The sequence below is a fragment of the Plectropomus leopardus genome, chromosome 17 (assembly GCF_026936395.1).
Source record: "Plectropomus leopardus strain MGB_pleo_1.0 chromosome 17, ASM2693639v1, whole genome shotgun sequence".
NCBI classification, from domain to species: Eukaryota; Metazoa; Chordata; class Actinopteri; order Perciformes; family Serranidae; genus Plectropomus; species Plectropomus leopardus.
The window spans coordinates 1,291,683-1,316,142 of NC_142192.1; the positions used below are offsets into that span (position 1 = coordinate 1,291,683).

General features: G+C 42.3%; 1 protein-coding gene across 4 annotated transcripts in view; it reads left to right on the plus strand.

Annotated features, from left to right (window-relative positions):
• gabbr1b (gamma-aminobutyric acid (GABA) B receptor, 1b) overlaps positions 1–24,460 on the plus strand; it is a 211,805-nt gene that overhangs the window by 41,454 nt on the left and 145,891 nt on the right. For 3 of the 4 annotated variants that reach the window (XM_088090062.1, XM_088090064.1, XM_088090063.1), the window contains 4 exons: positions 12,587–12,651; positions 15,421–15,559; positions 18,969–19,154; positions 20,240–20,257. In XM_088090062.1, coding sequence (XP_087946188.1) covers positions 12,587–12,651; positions 15,421–15,559; positions 18,969–19,154; positions 20,240–20,257 — 408 coding nt within the window. Of the gene's footprint in view, positions 1–12,586; positions 12,652–15,420; positions 15,560–18,968; positions 19,155–20,239; positions 20,258–20,669; positions 20,749–24,460 lie in introns of those variants that run through there. The other variant, XM_042506254.2, reaches the window with a different exon arrangement.

The following is a 24,460-nucleotide window of genomic DNA, read 5'->3' on the forward strand; positions in this document are numbered from 1 at the left end:
ACCACGCGCAAGGAACTGATCTGGAGCATCAAAAAGAACTTATACAAGCTGTCTGGTGCTGGGGCTTATGAGGTGGCCATGGCACTGGGTAAAGACCAGCCGGGAGCAGACCAATTAAGTTTGGCGGATGAAGAGGACTGCATCGACCATATTCTCAAATACATGCAATCTGAAGACCTGACTAAGTCAGAGGACGAGGGGATGGGTCATTTGCTGTCATTAAATGATGTGGTATTAGAAGTAATGCATCACTGTGACTCGGTAGAAACACCTGTTGCGTCAGATGGGGCTGCACAGATGTCTACCTCAGTTGCCCAAGCTACACTCCCACATTTCGTTACACAACCACTGCACCCTAACCCATACACCCACGTAGGAGCTGGCCCACTGAACAGCTGTGCAGATAACCCACACCACACTCCAGAGAGACTGGTCTCCCTGAAAGATCTTGCCTACCTCCAGAGGAAAGAGTTCAGGTTACATGGGGGCCAGATAAGTGACACTACATCTGACATGACATACAACAACATATGCAAACAAATTGATGAAGGACTCCAAGAAAAACACACAGAAGGTGAGATCATTAGAGGGGTGCTCTGCGCAATTAAGCCTGGCAACTTCAGAGACATGTTGACAAATAAAGATGACCTCACTGTCACAGAACTCAAAAGCTTCCTCCAGTCACACCTAGGTGAAAAGAGTAGCACTGAACTCTTCCAAGACCTCATGTGTGCTAAACAACATGAAAATGAGACACCACAGCAATTCTTATATAGAATGATTGGACTCAAGCAAAGAATAATGTTCACAACTAAGCACACAGCATCTGTTGTCCAATATGATGCATCTACGATTCAGTGCATTTTCCTGAACACAATATGTCAGGGCATTGGGGAGAAATATGAGGACGTCAGAAGAGAGCTTAAACCACTTCTTGCTGACCCTGCTGTGTCCGATGAGGCTCTGCTACAACAAGTTATCAAGACTATGACCGAGGAGAGTGAGAGAAAGCGCAGGTTGGGCCGCAGCTCTACACGCAAAGTAACTCAAGCCCACAGTGCCCATGCTGATCCTGACCCAAAACTCCAGGTTGAGGCCCAAGTCAGCACAACCGTGAGTAGTAGAGATGATACAATAAAGAGACTGAGTACACAGGTTGAAGCGCTGACACAAGCAATGGAGTCCCTGAAACAAATTGTGACACAAGCTCAAACACCAGAGCAGCGCTGTCCCCCCACTCATTTTTACAACCCAGACCAGACAAGGCCACAAAAAAGGTCACAAAAACCTCATGGCTGTCCAAACTGTATCACACAGGCCAATCCAAATTGCAGCCACTGTTTTGTCTGTGGAGAGGAAGACCATCACGCTGTAGGCTGTTTGAAGAGAGCAAAGCAGTCAGGAAACGGGATGCGGTCAAGGCAGAGGGACAACCCCTGACCGGTCTGGAGCACATGTCCCGTCCCCACAAAGACTCAGTAGCTAAACCAGACAAACCTAGTGAGGCCAACATAACTAAGACTGATAAAACAACTGAGCCATGTAAGTTACTAGCCCCACTTATTGGCTGCAAATCTCTATTGAAATGCAGTATAGCTGGATATGCTGTCACTGCTCTGCTGGACACAGGAGCCAATGTAAGCCTTCTTGATCGCGCCTGGAAGGACAAGTACTTACCTGGCCAAGATGTTCGACCTCTCAGTGAACTGCTGGATGATCCTCTCAATGTGTCTGCTGTCACAGGAGATGACATACCGTATGATGGATGGGTGGAGGTGGTGGTAAACCTGCAAGGTAATGATGACCCAGACTTATCCATCCGTGTCCCCTTTTTGGTGAGTCGCCTGGAATTGGACAGACCATTAATTGGTTTCAATGTAATTCAGGTACTCATTAGGAACAATGAGAGCCGGCCTAAGCTCATGTCCATCCTGTCTGCCCTTCTTGCTGGTGCTATGGAGATTGATGATGCCAGTGTAGAGGCAATAGTAAACCTAATACAGGCCCAGAAAGTTCCAAAAGAAGAACATGCTGCAGTGAAAGTGGGCTTTAAAGAAGTCACCATTTCAGCAGGTCATGTAGCTCACATTAAGTGCAGGGTCCCAACACACTTTAACCCCCCAGAGGCACTTGTGCTGTTTGAGCCCACATTTGAGTATTGGGTATTGGGGCAGGATTAATGGAAATTCACAAAACAGACAGACCCTTCATTAAAGTGCCAGTGTCGAACCACTCCAACCATGATGTGACTTTGCCAGGCCGAACACTCCTCGGCAGCATTGAACCTGTTGTCGAGGTCATAGAGACAGATTGTCCCAAAAATGATGAAAAGTGTATCCATGTAAATACTGTCAACTCTTCACCAGAATCAAGCCATGATCAGACAACATCCACTGCATCACTGTGGAACTCACCGGTGGATGTTAGCAATCTTACAGATGAACAACAGGAGGAGGTAAAACAGATGCTGTGGGAGGAATCAGGGGCTTTTGCTCGAGATGACGGTGATATTGGTGACATCCCCAGTCTTCAAATGACCATCAATCTCAAAGATGACATTCCAGTCCAAAAATCCTATACCTCCATCCCCAAACCACTCTACCAAGAGGTAAAACAGTACATCCAACACCTGCTTGCCAAAGGCTGGATTGTGAAGTCAAAGTCACCCTTTGCAGCACCAGTGGTGTGTGTCAGGAAGCGAGATGGAACCCTCAGATTGTGCATTGATTACAGACTGTTGAATCAGAAGACAGTACCAGATCGCCACCCACTGCCTCGCATCCAGGATCTCTTAGACACTCTGGGAGGCCACAGTTGGTTCAGCATTCTCGACCAGGGCAAAGCCTATCATCAAGGCTACATGGCTGAGGGATCCCGCCACATGACAGCATTCATATCGCCTTGGGATCTACATGAGTGGGTGCAAATACCATTTGGTCTCTGCAATGCTCCGGCTGCATTTCAGCGCAGCATGGAAGAAATGCTCATCAGTTTGCGAGATGAATGTTGTATTCCTTACCTTGACGACATCCTCTGTTATTCCAAGTCATTCAGTGATCATGTGTGTGCAGTACGTCGTGTACTGAGAGCCCTGCAACGCCATGGTGTTAAACTGCGACCCACAAAATGTGAGCTGTTCAAGTCAGAGGTCAGGTATGTGGGGAGGCTGGTCTCAGCTGATGGTGTGAGAGTGGACCCAAAGGACATACAGGCTGTAAAGTCACTCAGGGAGAAAAGACCTTCCACAGTGGGGGAAGTGCATCAGTTACTTGGGTTCTTGAGTTACTACAGAATGTATATTCAAGACTTCTCTCGTGTCGCCAAGCCACTGTATGAGCTGCTGCAGGTGAAGGGACATCCAGATGGGGCGCAGAGGGAGGGACAAAAAAAGAAAGGAGCCCAGCTGTCCTCAAAGACTCCCATCCAGTGGACCGATGGCCACCAGACCGTCCTTGAGCAGCTTATTGATATCCTGTCACACCCACCTATACTGTCCTATCCTGATTTTGAACTGCTCTTTGTCCTTCACACAGATGCTAGTCAGCATGGACTCGGTGCAGTCCTATATCAGCAACAGAGTGGAAAGCTGAAAGTCATCGCATATGGATCCAGGACACCAACCCCTGCTGAAAAGAGCTACAACCTCCACTCTGGGAAATTGGAGTTTCTGGCCTTAAAGTGGTCAGTATGTGAAAAGTTTAGGGATTATTTGTTTTATGCCCCACACTTCACTGTGTATACAGACAATAATCCCCTAATTTACGTGATGAGCACGGCAAAACTGAACGCAGCAGGCCACAGATGGGTTGGAGAGCTCGCCGACTTCAGGTTCAGTATCAAGTACAGACCAGGAAAAGTCAATGTCGATGCTGACACACTGTCCCGTCTCCCACTTGACATGGACAGTTATGTTGAGGAGTGTAGTGAGGAGCTCAATGGAGATGCCATCCGTGCTGTGTGGGAAGGAAGTGAGGCTGCTAAAAAGCATGATGTCGCCTATGTTGCTGCTCTCAACCTGGCCCAAAATTCAGACTCACAAACTCACACTCACTCACAAGTAACCACAATGACATTACCTGCCATCAGCCAGAGCGAACTGATCAGAGCTCAGCGACAAGATGTGGCTATTAATGAGTTCATAAAGCTAAAACAGTCAAAAACAGTGCTCACAAATGAAGACAGGAGGAAAGGAAGTGTCCCTGTGAAAAGATTGATGCATGAATGGGGAAAGCTGTACATTGAGTCTGGGTTGCTGTACAGAAGGGCTGGAGAACGGAAGCAGCTGGTCCTACCTGCTGAGTATCGGTCCCTTCATGAAAAAGGACATTGAGGCCTATGTTACAAAGCAATGCCCCTGCATAAAACAAAAGAAACCTGTGGCCCACGACAGAGCACCGATGGGAAGCATCACAACCAGTGCACCCCTGGAGATGGTGTCTATAGACTACATGCATTTGGAACAGAGCAAAGGGGGTTATGACTACATCTTAGTGTGTGTAGACCACTTCAGCAGGTTTGCCCAAGTGTATGCAACACGGAATAAATCAGGCCGAACAGCTGCAGAGAAAATATTTAATGACTTTATTCCTCAGTTTGGGTTCCCAGGCAGGCTGCACCACGATCAAGGCCGGGAATTTGAAAATGCCCTGTTCATGACCCTGCAAAAGCTGGCTGGTGTGAGTCACTCCAGGACAACCCCGTATCATCCACAGGGAAACCCTGCAGAGAGATTTAATAGAACATTACTCCAGATGCTGAGAACATTGCAAGAGGAGGAAAAGAGTAACTGGAAGGAGCACTTACCACAGGTTGTGCATGCGTACAATTGCACCAGACATGAGGCCGCAGGTTTCTCACCCCACTACCTGATGTTTGGGCGCCACCCCCGCCTCCCAGTAGATTTGCTCTTTGGCCTGTCCAGTGAAGAAGAGCCAGAAACTGCACAAGGGTATGCAGACAAGTGGGCTGTGAGGATGAAAGAGGCTTACCGAGTAGCAGCTCAGAACAGCCAGCAGTCCAGTGAACGAGGGAAGAGACAGTATGACCGTCATGTGAGGGGAGTGGTCCTGCAGCCTGGCGACCGAGTCCTGGTTCGTAATATGAGTGAAAGGGGAGGGCCAGGAAAGCTGAGGTCCTATTGGGAACAAACAGTGTATGTGGTTAAAGAACAAGTGAATGAGAACCCCACATGTCACTTCCGGCGCTGACGCGAGTGGCAGCCTCACCAGTAGCTCTGTAGTTTAACTTGTGTTTTTCATCGCTGTTTTTTTTTTTTTTTTTTAAACTTTTCCTCCTCTTCACTTTTATACTGCACATACTGGGCAGTTCTTATTATATCCGATGGATATTTTATCTCCTGGAAGAAATAACCTTGTTTATTCAAGGGGACAGCTGCTCTCTCTCCGGACAATGGGGAAAAACGGCAGCTTTTGCTTTGTACCAGAGGAGCTGAGACGGCCGTACCGGGGCTGCAGAGCCGGCGCTAAGGTGAAGGCTAGGCAGAAAGCAAAGCGGTGGAGGTACAAGCCATCCATTCCATCCGTTGTCATGGGGAATGTAAACGCACTGACCAACAAGACCGACGAGCTGGCGGCTCTGGTGAAGAACCAGAAAATCTACAGGGAGTGTAGCCTGATGTGCTTCACGGAGACGTGGCTAACCGGCATCACTCCGGATGCTAATGTGGATTTGCCTGGATTCACCACTGTACGAGCGGACAGGGACGCTAAGCTAACCGGCAAACGCAAAGGCGGGGGACTCGCACTGTTCATTAACAACAGATGGTGCAACCCGGGACATGTAACGGTTAAAGTGACGGTATGCTGTCGGGACATTGAGCTGCTTGCGGTGAGTCTCAGACCTTACTACATGCCCAGAGAGTTCTCCCACGCCATTGCTGTTTGTGTTTACATTCCTCCGTGGGCAGACGCAGAGGTGGCATGTGACGTCATCCACTCTAACATCGCGACGCTGCAAACACAGCACCCTGAGGCTTTCATTGCAGTCTCTGGTGATTTCAATCATGTCAGCTTGGACTCTACTCTCCCAACATTTCATCAGTTTGTTAACTGTCCGACCAGGAAAAACAAGACAATTGACCTCCTTTATGCCAATGTGAAGGATGCATACTGTTCCTTTCCTCTTCCTCCACTGGGGAAATCAGACCATAATCTTGTCCTTCTCCAGCCCCTATACAAACCACGGGTACTCAGGGAACCCACAACTACACGCTCCTTCAGGAAATGGTCTCCAGAGGCAGTGGATGCTCTGAGGGACTGCTTTGAGTGTACTGACTGGAGTGTGCTACAAGAACCACACAGCGAGGACATTGAGGGGGTCACACACTGCACCACGGACTACCTGAACTTCTGCATGGACATTGCTGTTCCCACCAAAACTGTGCGCTGCTTCCCTAACAACAAGCCCTGGATTACCAGCGATGTCAAAAACCTCCTCAACAAGAAAAAGAGGGCGTTTAAAGACAGAGACCGGGCAGAGCTGAAGCGCGTACAGGGAGAACTCAAGGTCCGACTGAGAGAAGCAAAGGAGTCCTACAGCAGGAAGCTGGAGCAGAAGTTGGGCAACAACAGCATGAGGGAGGTCTGGGATGGCATGAAAACCATCACAGGCTGCAACAAAAAGACCACCAGCTCAGCAGAGGGGGATGGGGTGAGAGCAAACCAGTTCAACCACTTCTACAACAGGTTTGACTCTCCTCCTCCTCCGCTAGATGCAAAGGCTTTCCCCCACACACACACCCCACTTACTGCTCTTGGCACCCACTTTCACACCTCTTCAACACCATCAGCTGCATCCTCAGTAGACAATGCCCCCACTCCCCCCACCATCACTGCAGAGCAGGTCAGTAGAGAGCTGAGGAGACTCCGCCCCACGAAGGCAGCAGGGCCAGACAGGGTGTGTCCAAGAATGCTCAAGTCCTGCACTGCTGAACTGGGGAGCCTCTTCAGCATGTCTTCAACCTGAGCCTGCGACTGGGAGGGTCCCTCTACTATGGAAAACTTCCTGCCTCATCCCAGTTCCAAAGAAGGCACACCCCAGTGTGCTGAATGACTACAGACCAGTTGCCCTGACTTCACACATTATGAAGACCCTGGAACGGCTCCTGCTGCACCACATCAGACCCCAGGTTCGCCAGGCACTCGACCCACTCCAGTTCGCTTACCAGGAGGAGGTCGGGGTGGACGACGCCATCCTGTATCTGCTACACAGGGCTTACTCTCATCTGGACACAGGGAGTGGCGCTGTGAGGATCCTGTTTTTTGATTTTTCGAGCGCCTTCAACACGATCCAGCTCCCTCTACTGAGAGACAAGCTGGCAGATATGGGGGTGGAATCACACCTGGTGACCTGGATTACGGACTACCTCACAGGGAGACCTCAGTACGTCAGGCTGAGGGACTGCTCCTCTGACACGGTGGTCTGCAGCACTGGCGCACCACAAGGGACTGTTCTTTCCCCTGTCGTGTTCTCTCTGTACACATCAGACTTTAAGTACAACTCTGAGTCGTGCCATGTGCAGAAGTACTCTGACGACACTGCAATCGTGGGATGTATCAGGGATGGACAGGAGGGGGAGTACAGGAGCCTGGTGGAGGACTTTGTGACATGGTGCAGGGCAAACCATCTGCAGATCAACACTACCAAGACCAAGGAGATGGTGGTGGATTTCCGGAGGTCCAGGCCGCCTATGCAACAGATCTCCATTGAGGGGTCTGATGTGGAGGTGGTTGGGACCTACAGATACCTCGGGCTGCAGCTAGACAACAAACTGGACTGGTCTTTCAACACCGAGACCCTCCTCAAGAAGGCTCAGAGCAGGCTCTACTTCTTGAGGAGGCTGGGGTCCTTCAAAATCTGCCGGAAACTCCTACTGATGTTCTACCAGTCTGTTGTGGCAAGTGTCCTCTTCTATGCTGTGGTGTGCTGGGGAGGCAGCATCAAGAAGAGGGACGCCTCTCGGCTGGACAGGCTGGTAAGAAAAGCTGGCTCTGTGGTCGGCACAGAGCTGGACTCGATCACATCAGTGGCAGAGAGAAGGACTCTCAGCAAACTGCTCTGCATTGTGGACAATGCCCACCACCCTCTGCACGGCATCATCATCAGGCAGAGGAGTGTCTTCAGTGACAGGCTGCTGTCCCTGTCCTGCTCCACTGACAGGCTGAGGAAGTCGTTTGTCCCACAGGCCATACGACTCTTCAATTCCTCCTCACACAGATAAACACTGTTTGCACTGTTGCACTGTTCATACTGGTATTGCACTGTTTTTATTGTTTATTGTTGTTTTATATCTTGCGTTTTTGCATATTCTGCATCTCTCTTTTTCTCTGTATATATTGCTTATATATTTATTGGTCTATATTCTATTCTGTATGTTTATTATGCTGCTGGTTACTTAAATTTCCCTCGGGATCAATAAAGTACCTATCTATCTATCTATCTATTTACAAAGTGTGTCCCGAGACAGGTGGCAATAAAACACGGACACTCCACAGAAACCTTCTCCACCTTGTAAATGACTTACCTGTGAGCATGCCTGAACAGTTCAAGAACAAAACACCGACCAAAGAAAGACAAAAGAAAGAGAGTCAAAGAGGAAAGCATGGACAGGGAGAACCAGCTCAAAGCAGTGATTCACCTGACTCCGATGATGACGTTCCCAGAGCACAATACTGGTTAAGAGTGGCCAGGCCAGGTCTGTCACAAAGTCCACATGCCACGCTTCCCTATGCGCCCCAGAGAGGCACTGTGACTTCTCCATCCTCACGTGAGTCAGCACCGTTGATCCCACCAGCAGCAGGAGCAGAACTGCAGCGGAGGATCACACTAGAGGAACATGCATTGATGGAACGAGAACAATCCAGTGAACAGGAACTTGAACAAATGTGTGACAATGACTATGAACAAATGGCAGGAAATGACCAAAAACAAGACACTGAACATCCACATGGTCCAGTCAGAAATGATCCAGAGACTGGCAGACTTACCTCTGTGTGAATCATCCAGGCAGCCAGCATGAGACAGGAGACCCCCAAAGACATTGACATATGAATCTCTTGGCCAGCCATCCTACCAGCCTCAGGGGTCTGTGAACACTGTTGGACTTTGTGGGACACAAACACTGCCACCATGGGGAATGCCCTCTGTCCCCATGGCACACTACACACCCTATCATGCACTATATCCGCCCCTGCCCTACCCTGTTATGATGCCATACACTGTCCCTCCCTTTGCATACTAACACGCACACATGCACACACTCATATATACATAAATGTTTACACAAAGGAGAAAACCTCAGGACTGTATAATATTGGTTGTGATTTAAAGAAAAGAGTGAAATTTAGATTTTTATTTTAATGCCGGGAGTCATTTTCTTTTCTGGGGAGTGTGTGACCCACACAGAATGTGTTCACATTGCTTTGAAAATGTATTTTTTTTGTAATATAATGCTGTTTAAGGGGAGTATCAAAAGTCAAAAGTAGAAGTTAATGTCATGTTATGACACAAAGGGGCCACTAGGTGGCAGTAGTAGAATGTTGAGTGGCCGGGAGCGTCTCTTTCTCGGTGGAGCGGAGGCTCCTCATTCATACGAGAGCTGCCATGGTGAAAGCAACAACTTCTGCTCCTCGTTTCTTCTGTTATATACAGGTTGGTCCAATGTTAAACAAGTCATAACAAGTAACAAACATGATTATTAGTGTGATTAACATGATTAGAATGTCGTAAAATACGGTTCGTAGCCTTAGCGTGTGTAGATTGTGGAAACCGTCTCAGTTTGTTTATCTGCGCTAGCATCGGAGGGCTAATGGCTGCTGCCCAGTGTAGTGCTAAATGTGTACTCCCGCTGTATGAGATATCCCGCGCACAGGTTATTCTTTTCTGTGTGTTTAAATTGTTATGTATGTTGCATTTCCGGTGTTTCAGAGTGTACTGTGTTGAGTTGAACTGTTGTTTACTACTGTGTGTATTAGCTCTCAGGAAGTTAAATGGGTGCCTCATTGATTGAGATGTTGTGAACATTGTGAAATGAATGACAGAGTAATGTCAGTAATGGGAAAGGGTTTGTGTTCCTGGTTAAACATGGTTTAATACTGTATGCTATATTTACAGGGTTTAATACTGTATGCTATATGTGTACTTGAAGCATTTTGGTGAAACATTTTGAGTATTTGAAAGCATAATAGAAAGATGGAAATATTGTGTTTATTTTGAATAAATTCATACGAGAGCTGCCATGGTGAAAGCAACAACTTCTGCTCCTCGTTTCTTCTGTTATATACAGTTATATACAGTAATGTGCCTGCTGGCCCCATCACCTGGGACCTGCAACAATAACTAATAGTTTTATCTGACATGGCGGAGGGCCTTTCACTACATTTTAAGACGGTCCTGCCAGACTAAATGGGACTCTTCCAGGTCGGTTGAACGCCAATTTCTTTCAAATTTTTGCGATGTTTGTTTCAATTTGCGGATCTGGGGGTTAAACCATGGAGCTAATTTTCTTTGTTTTATTATTTCTTCTTGAAAGGTGCAACAGAGTCAAGAGCTGATGGCAGTGAGTCAGTAGCATTATCAACGAGACAATCAATTTGAGAATGACTTTAAGTTAGTAGTAGTGTTCTCAGTCACTGTGAGACATGGAAATGAGGTCAGTGTAGAGGAAATCAATTCTTTAAATTTAGCCACTGCACCATCAGACAGACATCTAGAATAGTAACTCTTGCTAAAGGGGTGTGTAATCGAGTAATGAAAAATTGAAAGTCATTAAATAATGGTCAGACAGAGCGGGATTCTCAGGAAAGACTATTAAATCTTCAATTTTGATGCCGTATTCAAGGACAAGATCTAGGGTGTGGTTGTAGCGCTGAGTGGGTCTATGAACACACCGACTGAAGCCAATTGAATCCAAAAGCGTGAAGAAAGCAGAACTAAGGTATCACTATTAATATCCATGTGAATGTTAAAATCCCCTACGATAATAATTTTGTCTGATTTAAGCACTAAACTTGATATAAACTCTGAAAATTTGGGATAAAAATTCAGAGTATGGGACGGGGGCGTGGTAAACTATAACAATTAGAATTGGCTGAAGAGTTTTTCAGGATGGGTGAGAAAGACTAAGGAAAAGGCTTTCAAGTTAACTGTAACTTAGCTTAGTTTAAGGGTGAATTGCTAAGCTTGAATCAAAAATGGCAGTGACTCCCCCTCCTCGGCCTTGGCCCTGTTTATATGACCAGGAGAAGTGGATTCATTTAAGCTAACATACTCATCAGGACACAGCCATGTCTCTGTGAGGCAAAATAAATCAATATGGTTATCCAATATTAAATCAGTGACTAAGAGAGCCTTGGATGATAGGGATCTAATGTTCAAAAGTCCACATTTAATTCTCCTGTTTTGATGCTCTTTGACAGCAAAAAAAGCAAAAAAGTCATATTAAAGACATACTGTACCCTTGACTATCCCCACCTATTTTCAGCCTTAGCCTTTCTTTTAATATTTGGACATTATATCAGGTTTTCCTAAAGCTTCTTGTCTTGTGACTGCTCTGTGATCTTATTGTTTACATTTCACTTAAAAAAAAACCACTTTTAATTGTAGATGAAATCATTTTCATCATCACAGTATTTCAGTTCATTCATGTTTATTGATACTGATCATGTGGCTTGTGACATAACAACTTGCCCCCTCTTCTCATTACTGGACACCACAGTGTTAACACATTCAGCTGATAACCAGCCTCCTCATGAAAATACAAGTGGGGGACATTTTTCCCTTTCCTCTGAGGCAGTTTCACAAATTGAGCATGAAGGAGCAGGTAGAGCTAAAGGACAGATGAAAAAAAAACATGAGAGAAAATTTCAAATACTTTTGTACACCTTTTACACATCCATACCTTTGACAAATCACAAAGTAAAGTGGATGTAATTGTTGGGTTTTCTGTTTCAGTAAGTTACAAAAATGTCACCAGAGGAAAAAACTAATATTGAACGTTAATGCAAACCATGGATTTTTAACATTTGTTTGTCCCATGTATCATATCAATATTTCTAAAGTGATGTAATTCAGATTACATGCATCTGAGCTGAGTTTCCCATGGTTTCTAAAGGGGATGGTAGATGGTGTGACACTGAGGCAAGACGAAATGTGACTCAAACAGCACGATATAGTATCTATGTGGGACTGTTTTCAGAGGCAGATTAATCCACATTTGGTGATCAAGTGAGTACTTGTGTCAGCAGGACAGTGTGTGTGGAACTGAGTCAAACTGAATTGCAGTATGTGTGTTTATGGTAACAAAGGTATACGTCACCCAGGGACAAAGTGAGGCTCATTGATGATGTTTAATGTTGCTCTATGGCTCAGAGGAAACAGGTTTCAGATACATTAGAAAAAACCCTAGTTCTCTAAAATGTGTTATAAAACTCTGAGATGTGCGTGTGTGTTGGGAGAGAACAGAGCTGTGTGTCTTACAGCTGATTAACAACCTGCGGATGGAGTCAGATAAGAGCTGGAGGAATGTCTGGCTGTTTTTCTGTTCCACCTGACTGTGTGTCTCTTTCAGGTTGTGCTATCATCCGTCCTCCCAGAGATGGAGGGATCAGGTACAGAGGTTTGACACAGGAGCAGGTAAGAATGACTGCACCCACACTGTCACCACAGCTGCACACAGACCAATGCAACATCAGCAGGCTGTATCCACCATGCAGGTTAAAGAGACAGCTCAGGTTTATTTTTAAAGTGGCACTGTATGAGTTACTTATCCATAGTTAGTATGTTACCTACAGTGGATATCATTCACACACCCCCAGTTTGGAAAAGCAGGCTGGAGTCTGACACAGAAGCTCAGTAATGTACTGCTTTGGAGGAGTCAGCAACAAAATGTATTTGAAACACCTAAAATCAGTATCAGTTTAAGTGTACGCTACATTGAGAGTATTTTCACTGCTTTGCTTTAATTTCAGTCATTAGGCAGATTTCCATCACAGATTTGCATAAAACTTTGGGGATATTTTTGAAATGTTGATAAAACACAATTTCGAGATGACTGTGTTTCCATTGAGTGATGTTCTGTGACTTCTCCTCTGGTGATAACATTCCAAGAAGCATGGTGATGCATGTTCAAAACATTAGCAGCTTTATTTCTATTGCAGCCACCTCACTAGACAACATTATTTCCAATCTAAGGTCACGTAGGCATGTTATGGAGCCATAATGGAAAGGCAAGCCCCTTATACGTGGGAGCAGCCATGCATGAGGGACTTCTGGGAGGTGAGAGTTCATGATTTCACAGCGGAATTATGGATTCAAAACTTCCGGATGATACGCTAAACTTTTGAAGAGCTATGAGATGCATTAACACCTTTTGTAGCTCCCGTTGCATCATGAGGGAGCCAGTTCCTACTGACAGATGTGTAGCCACAGCATCATGTGAGCTATAAAAACCCAAAAGTGTTTCCATTATACTTTTGCCAAATATGGCATTTTTCACTTGCTTGAAATACCACCTTATGTGAGCATATAAATGTTTTTGCAATAAATTCAAATTTGTTTAGAAATTGATGTGTTTCCAATTTGCGTTATATTGCTCTTTTCAAAGCTCCACTCCACTGGGGAAAACAGTGGTTTAACATCTCTGAACACAGCAGCTGCTGGTGTCAACACTGCCTCCATCAGTTAGCTTGTGTTATCGTGGGGCTTTGGTGTTGAAAAAGGGTAGTTCAGGTTCACCAAAGTCACACAGGAACACTAACTAACTAACTAACTAACTAACAAGCTAACTAATGACCGTGTCATCATAAAAAAGGCTTCAGTTGAAAAATATTTCCATCAGTCTTAAAATTGTGTGTGGTTGAACTGTGGCCTTGAATTGACTTCAGTGTGCACTGATTCTACAGCGTCATACTCACCACACTGCTGATGAAATTATTGCTGTAAAAATGTACAAAATCCTGAATGTATCAAGACAACAGGTACACGTGGAGGAGGTGCTGAGTTTTCATTTACAGCAGATTAGAAAACAAGGAGAGATGTTTCTGAAATCTGACAAAATGCACTTGACACAGGAAAAAAATGAATAAAGGCCAGTTTCTCTACAGCTGAGGTAAAAGAAACAGAATTTACAGTAACTCATGTTCATTAGATCAACAAATGTTTGATGGAATGGGACTCACTCTAATCATTTCTAATTCGAGTGTGGGATATTTACATCTGTGTAAGTAAATGTAGTACTGATTAGGGATGGGTGTTGAAATCTGGTTCTATGTAGGACCCGGGTATGTTTTGTTTTTTTTTTTTTTTCCCAAAACCTGAAAATAAATAACATTTGAGCTTAATGATACTGCTGTCAAGTCCTTTGGGTCCGATAACAGAACAATACATTTCGAGCTGAGTCAGATCATTTAAACCCAATCACTGGCCTGCATACACTGACATTTCAATAAAGTTTTTGAATACTATTGAATTGCCAGCAATTTTCTATTTATTAAACCAAGCAAATAAGAAATCTTGTGGTCAGTTGCTTGTGAGGATGGATGAACATGTTAAGAGGTCTAAAATTTGCCACATTTACCAAAGCAAAAGATGAGGAGGAAGAGAAATGCAATACAACTTAATATACTAGTACATAGCACATGTTGCAAAATAATTTCTTGCAAGGGGAGCACAACCTCCATGATGAGCACTGTTCATCAAATTTAACCTAAATGCAGAACCTTCAACTGTCTTCAGGTTAAAAGAAACTCCTCCAACTCTGTCAGCTGCAGCATAGACAGTCTTCATCATCATCCTCTCACAGCAGCAGTGGGAAGCACACTCAAACTTTGTAGCAGATCCCCTCAGTGAAAAATAGTAATCCAATGTGGAAATCCTAGTTGACATCAGCAGGATAAGAGCTAACTAGCTAAATAAACTAGGCTGCAAAGGTTTCATTGTGATGTGTTCAAGATTGGCTCAGTAAAATGACTAATGGGCAAAGGTAAATAAGATGTCATCATGATGTGTTCAAATATAACATCAAGAAAAAGAAAATTTTGTTTTGGCAAGAAACTTGAATACAAACAGTTATTTGGGTGAAAAATGTGTTTTCCCGGTGATATCAAATGGATACTAGAGTTTATTATTGTTTATTTTTTATTATAAGGATCTCCATTAGCTGATGCATAGGTGACAAACTAATTTTCCTAGAGGTCCAAGACAATATAACATTACATTACAACAAAAGCCAACGGTAATAAAAATTAATACTAATTGTAGTAGCCTTGCCCTCTAACACTCTGCACTTTACCATCAAAACACATTCTCTGCTTGTACAAACTGACAACATAACCAAATTCGTGTTTCTGCTGATACACTTATTGTGTTTTCTTTTTTTGTGTGTGTGTGTGTTTGTGTGTGTAGATCCGCAGTGTGCAGGTGCTCCCGGTAGACTATGAGATAGAGTACATCTGCAGGGGCAACAGGGTGATTGTGGGACCCAAAGTCAGGAAGTGTTTGCCCAACGGCACCTGGACCGATCTGAGCCAGCGCAGCAGATGCTGTGAGTTTAACCTTAGCTGACTCTCCACTCTGTCATCCATCATACACTCGCTCATCTCCCACCTGAAACACTCTGCCAGATACACACACTCCATCATTCAGTCCTTGATCATCTGTTCTCAGACGGCAAAGATATCCTGAAGATCGTCTGAACTCGCTCTGTCCTTATAGGCCAATGTTTTGTGCATGATGATCCATTCAGTAGAAACAAATCTGTGTTACCAGTTTAAAGGCACAGGAAAAAGAAACTAGCTGACCCTTTGAAAACTGAACTGACAACAGTTTTCTGCTGCATTCAGATTGCTTTCATAAGCAGGATTTAGGATCAACTTTAATTTAATTTATTCTTAAACCATGTTTAAGAAAAATGACAATAAATCTACCTTGTACCTTGTACCTTAAAGCTTTGAAATACAGAGCAAATTGGTTTGATTTCTGTCAAAAACATGAAAAAGGCAATCAACAATTTGGCCTGTAATATCCCTCAAACGCCAAAAAAAAAAAAAAAATGGTAAAAGGTCACCTTAAAAATTAACTCATAAGACTCATTAGAAAAATTTCACATAACTAATGAAACTACTTACTACTACTTACTTTCCTTTTTTGTGTTTGGGTAATATCATGTAATATTCTTGTAACTTTTTAGTATTTTCTTGCTAATATTTGGGTCATTTTTTAAATTGCACTTAACCTGCTTTCCATGTTTTTGAATGCAATCAAGCCAAGTTGCTTTCTTGTTTGTTAGGTTAATGTTGAACTAAATATGTGGATTTTAGAACAATATGACTTCAGATGCACCTGAAAGGATTTGGGGTGTGCTGTTTTTGACCTGAAGAGTTTTTTTCCTTTTCTTTGTTTTTGAGAAAATTCCATACATAACATCACAGTCTTACTAAAAATAGGCCACTATAAACAAAACATTTACCACATGCACACGCACACACGCACACACACATACAGAGTGATGTGTATTTACTAAAAAAAAAAAAAACTATATTCAATTAAAAGAACATTTACTTTCATTAAAATGACTAAAGTAAAGTGAAAATTACCATTTGGAAAAGCCACTTAAGTATAAATATTTTTTTCTTTAAAATGAATTACAATTTTTCTTGGTTGCTTGGAAACAATAAATGAAACTGGGATCTGCTTGATCTTCATCATAACCTTCTCAGCAGAGGTCTTCTCCTGCAAACGTGTTTTTTTTATTGGTTTCACACATTTTTCATCTCTTTTTCAAAACAGTGGCCACAGATCTGATAGACCCAGAACTCTGTTGGAGTAACTGTGATAAATAAAAGGAAATTGTCTATTTACAGTTGATAGAGATTACTTGCATAGTTATGAATCTCTAAAGCGCCTGTGTGAAGCTCCTTTACACAACTCTTCAATCAGCAGTCAGTCCTCAGCATCTATAAAAGCTGCAGCTCTGTGCTGCTGTTTGCCTGCATGGATCAAAGAGGGAAAAGACACACCCAAATGAATAATGAATGTAATAAAATAAATGATATGAACTAACTAGAAAAAACAGTGCAGCACAGTGTGGAGGAGCTGCAGGCTCCTGAAGGCTGAGGGCAAAACCTATACTGGACCTCAGCAAGGCAGGCGATGAAGTGCTGGTCGGGAAGCTTTCCTGAAACTGCTTGTCTTTTGTTGTGCTCTGTGTAGAAGCTGGTGGTTCACCAAAGAAGTTACAATTTGTTTCTGCACAGTTGTGATAGGGGGATACCTTGATGCAACATTACCAGCCAATAGTTGACTTGGCTATGTGATGTCAGTTGACCATGATGCATAATATCATTAATAATTAAATTATGCAATAATGAATAATTTCTTAGAAAAATCCTCTAGTATTAATTTCTTGGGTGACCAGTCTAGGATAATAATTTCAATGTTTGGATACATTTATTTTTCTGCATCTGGCAGAGAGTGCTGTGCATGTTTGCAGCTGACACTTTTCCATCAGGGGACACTGCAGTGCCCACAGCCCGCAGAGTCAAATTATATAAGACAAAGGTGCATGAAAACTGCATAGTAAAACTTAAATGGTGCAGTAAAAATAGGAGGAAGGAGATGGGTGGATGTGGTCCTTATATGTAATATTGACATTTATGCACTTTTATCCTGTGACAGGGAAAAAAAACGTAGATACACGACCCTTCTGAAGCAGGTAAGATGTCCAGTCTAACACTCAGTCCTGTGGATATGCAGCCTTGAAAAATCTGGAAAAACACTCCTTCTCTCAACTACCCTGAATGGCCTCAAGATGTCACTGTTGTTCTTTTAAAATTAACTTCATTCTGCTGTACCAGAAAAACTCAATCCTCCAAGCTCGACCTCAGAAAGGTAGGGGGTGATGAAGCACAGAGTAGGTGAGCAGATCAGCGAACTGAATCCCTGTAGAAGTTACATGATTGTTATGCTAAAAACATATTAACATAATACTGTTAGCCTGAAGGGAGATGGAAACAACCATGAATATAGTAGTGGTGTGAGTATAACACACCCATCACTTAAGGTGAGGAGTGTGAGATTTAGGAGGATTTGGTGGTGTTTAGCAGTGAGGATTGCCAGTTACAACCAGCTGAAACTTCTCCTGGTTATAATTCCTTCAGTGTTCGTTGTTCAAGAGGTTTCTATCAGGAAACAAATTATCCACAGAGGTCTCCTCCTCTCTAAGACAAATGGACCAGCTGATTTAAATGGGTAAAAACACTGACTAAAGTAGTTTTACATCACAAATCAGTGAGACTATATTGATATTGGTTATATCAGTTATAGCATAGTTATCAGCCAAATGAGTTGTTATATATCCGCATATTGGATACTGGCAAAATACCCAATATTGTACATCCCCCCTGCATTCTCAGCTCTGTGTTCAACACACAGATGTGAGATGTATATCCACCTGAAATTGAACTTGAAAATGAAGATATGTAAGATAAATAATGATGCTTTATTTGGGGGTTATTGATATATGTTTTAAAGCAGGTGAATGCAAGTTAATTAATAGTATTCTTGAGGCTATTCTGACACCAACAGGCATGTGCTGCTTCCTCCTCGACAGTCTGAGGGTCATATCTCACAGTGCTTGTGCGAGTTGACTGTCAGGCTACATGTTATGAATCCTGCTTTGTGATACACTGTTTCACTATTTTCCTTTATTTCTTCATGTGTTTAGCCTGTGTTAGGATAGCTCACTTTAAAAACCTCTAAAACTCATTTGATGTCATGACCTGCTGTTATGTGCACTACAGTTTCCTCACTCCATCTTTCTGACTCTGTTGCAATCTGATTGTAAAGTCAAAAGATTTCAAACAACTATGTCAGATTTAGATTTTTATTAAAGTCGCAGTTTGTTGGGTTAGAAAATATTTGCTAAAAAAAGGCCTCCTGTCTTTCTGTTTCAGTGTTGTTGTGTCCTCGGGTGTGGACATCATTGGAAAATGGGCGGGTGTCTTCTTGGCCCTTGGGGCCCCCGGTGGAGGGGACGCTGTTACATTACAGCTGCCTGCCTGGGTTCATCCTCATGGGCCGAAACTCCACACAGTGCAATAAGATGGGCAAGTGGGACACGCCCAAACCTGTGTGTCACTGTGAGTCCCTCTCCTCCCTGTCTGCTCTGCTGCAGCCTGAGCACTGTGGCTGCACACTAACAACTCTACATACAGCAGGGTTTCTGTTTTTTTCTGCAGCTCAAAAAAATGTTCAACATTTAGTAAAAAGGCAAACTGAATAAATGTGTCCTTGAGGCCTTTCAAAGGCTGAAAGCATTTATTTCCTTATGAAATATTTATGATATTTATAATATTTATAATATTTATTTATTTTGTCAGCGAGCCCTCTCACCTCACTCTAAAACAAAGAGCAGAAGATGTGTGAGATGATGATCAGGACAACACATAATTGGCTTCTGTGTGTTTTTTTTACTGTACAAATCTCAGAACAAATGAAATCTGTTTGTGGCCTCTTTCAGTTGGACTCTCTGCAGGGTTCCCACAGTCATACATTCACCCAAACCTTTATTAAAGACTTCACTTCAGTTTCAGTTTCAAAACACTTGAGGGAGACCCTCATTTTCAATGATGTCGAGCATGAACAAAGACATTAAAAATGATCAACAAGAATACAAATAACAGTTAAAATATAAATAAAATCATACAAAACCCCCAAACAATAGTAGCAATGGAAATAGCTAAAATTAAAAATACATGATAATAAACATGATATGGTGTCCCAAAACATGTCTAACATTATCATAGATACATTGCATTTGAAATTGATTACTTCACTGTGTGACAGTCAATTGGATTTTCGGTATCTATCCCCCAAAAGGGGACCTGGCCTTGATGTTTTGCAAAGTACTCATTTTGACTGGTCTAATCTTTTGGCAAATGATGCTTGTTGGCAGGCTGAATGTGTAGTTTGGAAGTAAAGTAGAAAGTGTCAGCAGTTTGCTTATTAACAAATGCCTGGGAAGTACATGTTTTTTAGTTCTTCCCTCTGTAAATACTTAAAGTCATGGTAATTGGTTAAAATATTATGAAAGAGTTATGGAAAAGTTTTGAAAATGTATTGGTAAAAATTGTGTGGGAACCCTGTCTCATGTTTTCTAAAAAATCTTCACACTTTTCAAGATGAGCTGTCAAAACTCTGTTTTGTTTCTTTTCTGTTCCCACAGATGATCGGCACTACAAAGGTAAGAGCAGTTTCCCTCTTCTCATTCTTCTTTCTTCATTTCATGGGTTTTTCAACTCAGTGCTGATCAGGACTCCCTCTGTGGACACGGTTACAGATTTCATTCAGCATGTGGATCTGTCATATCTAAAGATTTTCATAAAACATCTATGTTTGAATGAAAAAAAAAAACTATAAGAGAAAGATGACACCAGCTATGTTACAGACTCTGTGTCTGAAAAGATCTTGAGATGTTGAGGATGTGATATCTAGTCAGTTGTTCCAGACTTTGCTCCTGACACACTTAAGGATCCTACAGAACCACATCTGTTCATTTTGACTGACTCAATTCAAATCAGTTAAAGGAAGCTGTATTGGGATGACCAAAATCAAACAGTATTGCCAAAGCACATTTTAACAGCTCTTTTTAACAGGGAACAACACAGAGCAAGAACAACAACTATGTCAACAATATTATCTAATGCAAGCTGAACATATGGATGGACAAAAAAGGTAATGATAATATTACAAATAATAAGATACTAATAGCAATAGTAAAAATGATAATAATAATAGTGGTGATAGTAATAGTAAACTGTTTATGTGTGTGTGTGTGTGTGTGTGTGTGTGTGTGTGTGTGTGTGTGAGACTGCAGCTCTCTCTGTGCTCTCCCAGCAGGATAGGTAATGTGTTTATGTGGGTGATGAGGTCACCATTTAGTCTTCCTTGCACTGCTGGCAGCAGCGCTAATCTTTGGGGAGCCATGATGGTTCATTTCAGCCTGTCTCAATGAGTCTGTCTTTTTTTATAATTGGCTGCACGTCTGTTCTATGGTCTGGGATGGATTACTGAATGGGCCCACTGGGCATAGTGTCAGGGCCACCCTGGCCTTCACCTGTAAAATATCACTCAAATGATCATCCAGGAAGAGACTCAAAATGACCACAAAAGGATCAAAACAACGGCAAAGACAAATAAAATGATCAGCAAGACACAAATCCACAAGAATTTTCCTTAAAATTTAGTTATATTTACTTGATTTTGTGAAGTTGTCCAAGTTTAATTCAATTCAAATTCAATCTAAGTTTAACTGACATCAATAAACCAAGTTTACTGCACTTTATATCTTTACTCTGCTGGAGGCAGACTAGCCAATCATATTTGTATTTTCTGATTTACTGTAGTTGCTAACATTTAGAAAGAACACAGTAATCTCACTTGTTACTTTTAAGTTGAAACAACTTAAGAAAATTAAGTACATACAGCTTAATTTCAAGTACATATAATACTTTATATAACAGATTAAGATTTCTGTATATATTTACTTAACTTTTTCAAGGTAATCAGTTTCCAGGATTTTTTCAGTAAGATCAGCTTGTCAGATTTTACAGTGTGACACACATCTGCTGCCCCTACTCTCCTTAACAGCCAATGACAGAATGTAAACTATCTGGAGGGCAAACATTTATATTCAATAATGAAAGGAGACAGATTTCTGCTGAAATAGGCAATCTTGAAATGAACTCTCCGTCGCATTATTTGTTATTATTTCCTTTTTCATTAACATTTGACTCACTCACTATAACCAGAGTCCTGTTGTTGCCTGAAGCTAAGCACAGGCAGCAGTCTGGATTTGAAGTCACAGCTCTAATGTCACAGTCCTGCTCTTTGTATATCCACCATCCACCCAGACCACCTCCCCGTGAATCCATTGCGGTACATGACTGTGTTTTATCAAAAAAAGAAACATCCTTCAATGTATTTCAGACATTGTGTATTCACCACAATATAATAATGAAAACAACCCAGTACTATACACTTGGAATCTGTGGTTGAGTGCTGAAGCCTCATGTTATGCAACTGAACTTCAGATGGTATTTGTCTTGTGGAAGAAGATGTCAAGTTGCATTATGGGAGATGTAGGATGTCCGTGTGTTTGACCCATACTAGGAACTAAAAGTCATATCTTTGCAGCCTCTACTGCTGTAATTTTCTTGTGCATCCAAGGGCTTTATGGATGAGTCACAGTGAATCAGTGGGGTACTGCTTTATTGTTGAAGCTTTTGGCAATCAGCCACAATTTTTCCTTTTTCTGTCTAAATAGCATTTTTGTGTATTGACTGTGACAGGAGATAAAAGTAAAGGAACATTATATGAAGGGCATGGAAGGAACATTGGTTTAAGTTCAAGTTCAAGTTCATCTTGATTATCCCAAGGGAAATTAGATCAACAGCAACCGTCAAGACACAACAAGTACACAAAACATCATCTGATACACAAAAATGTAGAAAATCCACAGTTCAATTTAGACACAGTGTACTTCAACCACTTTAACAGAGTCAGAGGCTGGAACATTTCAGACACTGCATATAAAGTGCATCAAGTCAAATAAAGTGCAATACAGTTATAGAAAATAAAAAAAGATTTAAAAAACAAACCATCTTCTAAATATTGCCAGGAGGTGAGTCATCCTCCAGTGCCAGTACTCCTGTCTCATCTCATGGGGGCAATGTTGTGCTGCTTAGAACATGACAGAGCTCTCTTCCTCCCAGATGAGGAGAAGGCCTGAAAACCTCACAGGTCTTTGTTCAGTCGAGGTCATTAAGCTGCCATTGTGTCTCTGCAGTGCCCTGTAAATAAGCAGGCAGTAAATAGCTGCTGTGGATAATGTATTGTTTTGCAGGCATATTCTAAAATTAGAGGCAGTACTGATAGCCGTAAGACTGGAATTAATAATCCGCATTACAATAAAACCATCACTGTACATCATTGTTTCTCTTTTTTTTGCTTTTACTTTTCTTGTTCTGGTTCAGGATTAGTGTGATGACCTTCATGATATTTTTCCATCAGAGTCAAATAGCTCAGTTAAAAATTGATGTTAATGAATTAACTTTAAAGAGTTTTTTGACAGTACAATGTAGTGATTAGCTTACAGCCCATAATTTATTGAATTTTATTTATAAAGCCCATTAACCCTAACCTTTACAAATCACGATTAGGACATCCCTCTGTCCTTAGACCCTTGGCTAAGGAAATACTCCCCCAAAAAAACTTTAATGAGGAAAAAAAGGTTGAAACCTGAGGGAGAGCAGCTGAGGAGGGGTCCCTCTTCCAGGACGGACAGACGTGCAATAGAATTCTTGTTTAAAGAACAGATCAACATAATAAATTTACAGGAATCCACATGAGAAAATAATACATAGAGAAAGGAGAGAGAGAGACAGAGATGCATAGCAACAACAATAATAACAATAATCACTATAACAATAATTATAGAACTAGAAAATGCAATTTCTGAAGAAATTGCGGGTGTGAATGCTCAGCTTACGCTACGCTGCAATGCCTGTGCTGAATAGCTTAAGCTATGCTGAAATGCTTGCTTGAATGACTTGAACGTGAAGTAGTAAGAATATCTAAAAAAACTGAACAGGTTAAATGGCAATGAATGTCATTAAATTTTGAACGATACTAATCTTGTAGATTATGTTTAAGCTTGCTGAAAAACTGACACTACACTGCGTTGCTTACTTGAATTTGTTAGAAGATGGTGAAGTAGTATCAATACCTGAAAAAAGTATGAAGGAGTTTAATTAGCATGAACGTCATTAAAATGTTGAATACTACTCATCATGTAGACCTTTGGAAAGCCTGTTAAAAAAGCTGACATTTGTTAGAAGATGGTGAAGAAATAGGAGTTGAAGTGTGTAAAGATATCTAATTAGGTTGAATGTGGTTGAAATATTGAATAATATCCAGAAAATACACAGAACGGTGTCTTAAATGTGTTGGTTTAGGTTCAAACTGCTTACAGAGCAGCAGGTTGTTTGATTTGATCTGTAGAATGTGTCAGATCCTGTGTGTGCGTGTCTGTGTCTGTGTCACAATGTTGGTGTGTCTAGCAGGCCCCACAGGTTACCGTGGCAACAGTCACTGCTGGGTGAGGTGCTGGATCTGCCTGTTAATGTCAGAGATTTGAGGTGAACAGCCACTCTCAAACAAGTGGCCCTCAGTCGATGACAATACCTCCAAGACACTTCAGACATATACTGTTAGAGAGAAAACAGCCAGAGAAACATAACTGTGTACATTTTGTGTCTGAAAAGTGTAACATGTGAGACTGAGCATAGGCTAAAGAGAGGCAAGAACTGCTGCTCTGACGAGATTTCTTGAATCATTTTTACATTGAGTTATATGGGGAGGTTGGTGGATTTCTTTTTCCTTTCTG